The sequence below is a fragment of the Dysidea avara genome, chromosome 1 (assembly GCF_963678975.1).
Source record: "Dysidea avara chromosome 1, odDysAvar1.4, whole genome shotgun sequence".
Lineage (NCBI taxonomy): Eukaryota > Metazoa > Porifera > Demospongiae > Dictyoceratida > Dysideidae > Dysidea > Dysidea avara.
In genome coordinates, this window is record NC_089272.1 from 59,915,574 (window position 1) to 59,918,073 (window position 2,500).

Genomic DNA, 2,500 nt, shown 5'->3' on the forward strand with positions numbered 1-2,500 from the left:
TATAAAACTGTTCAATTTGTGGGTTGAAGTGGTTTGCTCAAGTTAAACAATGCATAGCAGTTTAATTGATGAATTACAAAATAATTTGTGAAATATGAAATATCTTTAATTTCAATGTACTGCATGTACTGTTACAAAGCAAAGCAAGAAACAAAAGTATAGCATACTGTAATTTAATTTATATTTATGGAGAGTTGATTCATTCAAGGAATAGTATTTACTGAGCACGTGGCTTTTAGAAGTACGTAGCACAGCATCAACTTGAACAACTAATATTAACTTAGTAATGACCGCCACTAAAGGGTATTATCAATAGCTCTCCCAATTATAGCAATTATTTATTAACATTATCACATTATCAAAATAACACACAAAGATACATTTCCCAAGATTAAAGGGAGTAAATTTTACAGATGGTCATGGCCTTACCGGTTTGATATCAATGATCATTCCAATCTACAGTGTATGTGCATGGAATGTACTATTGCTTGAAGGTGACTGTTTAATTAGAGTATTTTTGCTACTAATGTGAATTTAGTTGGTGTATTTGACGTGTATGTTCTATTAGAGCAATAGTCACTTCAAAATTATAATGGGACAGCGGGATTCTTGTTAATCCATTCATGTTCATTACAATTAGATGACAAGGCTTTTGGCTAAATTTTAGCACATGTGTTAATATCATTGTGCAGCATAATAAATGCGGTCTGGACAAAAATGTCAGCTTTTAGCCAAGTTTGCTTCGTTTGAAATGTATGCACATACATACTGATGTGTGCACAATACAACATAGTACAATGAATTAACACTAAGTTTGTACCATTCAATTGTGGGTTGAGGTATTCCAGTTGCTGTACATGATAATGTCACTGTATCCCCTTCCACTGTAGTGACACTGTCAACTGTAGCTTGAACACTAGGTGACACTAGTAAAGGAACAGACACACAAGTAAAACAGCTATTACAAGCATGTAAGTGAGGTGTCTTTCCTATTAAGTGAGGTGTCATAGCTGTCTTGATTGCCGGAATTTGTACAATGCTGCACAAAACCGCAGCCAGTGCAAATCTGTATATTGCACTACTGCGGTCAGTGCATTATAACTTATAATGTACTCATTGCAGTCTGCAACAGTGCCATATATACAAATTGCGGCACTGGCAGCAACTTTTAACTGCCCACACAGAGTGGTACATATCAGCTATATCTATGAGTATCCAATTGAAGGGGCTAGCGGCAGAAGGGGACAAGTGCCATTTGAAAATTCAGGTGACCACAAAGTAGGCATTAAGCAAAATTTTGGGACATGATTGACATGTACTAAAATTAATTTGAGACTTTTAAATTCTGTTGTTTACTTAGTGACAACAACATTCATGTGGCTAAAACAGCCTACTTTTAGAAAACAGAAAATCTGAAATGGTACACATCCCTTTTTCCACTGACCCCTTCAATTATTGTTACCAAACAAGATATACTGTATGTATACTCTGAAAGACATGTATGGATATGTATGTACCTATTCCAAACATGTGGTCAAATTTGCAAAGAGGCCAGGTCTTCCACACACATCCAATAATGTTCACTAACTTAGGTTGGAAAACGGTACTGACTTGACTTTATAGTATGTTCACGTTGAGCTAAATCCTGAAAAACAGCTAAAAATTAAAAGTGAATTTTTTCTCAACAGAGATAACATTTCAGCCAACCAGATGATTATTGGTAACAGCAAAGGTGTCAACAACAGACACGTACAGTTTGGCTCTATTACAAGTTTGGGAAAGGGCTGTAATGGCCACTGTACTTATGTGGCTTCCCCATAGGAAATGTATTGTGAACATTTTGATTGGCTGTAAATATTATGTCAAACATTTGAACAAAACCATTTTGAAATATTTTTAGCGGGTCAAGCAGTACTACAAATGAGCCAAATTTCAAGATCGTGTGTAATTGCATCCATGAGTTATTAAACGTTTTCGAGGATTCAGCTCAACATGAACATACTATAGTCAGTGATACATGCATAATTGATGGCGAAAATTTCAAGTTAATAAGTTATAGTCATCCAAGTTCGTAGAATTGAATGTGTGTGGAAGACCTTGTTTTCAAACCTGGTTACACATGTTAATTGATCTGTGTTTTCTAGCTTGCACTGCAACATCATTGTAGCTGCTAAAATACACATAAGACTGGGCTGTGAAAACAGGGCACGTCGGCATGCACATAAAATTTGCTGCTATTTCAAACTTTCACGACTCACAAAATGTTTTTATGCCACAATGTTATGTACGTCCATGCCATTGTCAGCACTTTTTAAACATTTAATTGGCTTTGTAGTACAAGCTACAGAATGCAGATATTGCTTAACAGTGCTGAGATATGACCTATTTTTGATGGGGTGTAGTGCATGCCCACACACCCTGTTTTTACAGGTCTATCGTCACACATACTGTCAGCTATGGTAGTAGTACATAGTAATGCTACTACAACTATACCACATTC

General features: G+C 35.9%; 1 protein-coding gene across 1 annotated transcript in view; it reads right to left on the minus strand.

Moving 5' to 3' along the window:
* LOC136238939 (hemicentin-1-like) overlaps positions 1-2,500 on the minus strand; it is a 39,429-nt gene that overhangs the window by 22,539 nt on the left and 14,390 nt on the right. The window contains exon 15 of the mRNA XM_066029656.1: positions 821-926. Within this exon, the coding sequence (XP_065885728.1) occupies positions 821-926 (106 nt within the window). The remainder of the gene's footprint in view (positions 1-820; positions 927-2,500) is intronic.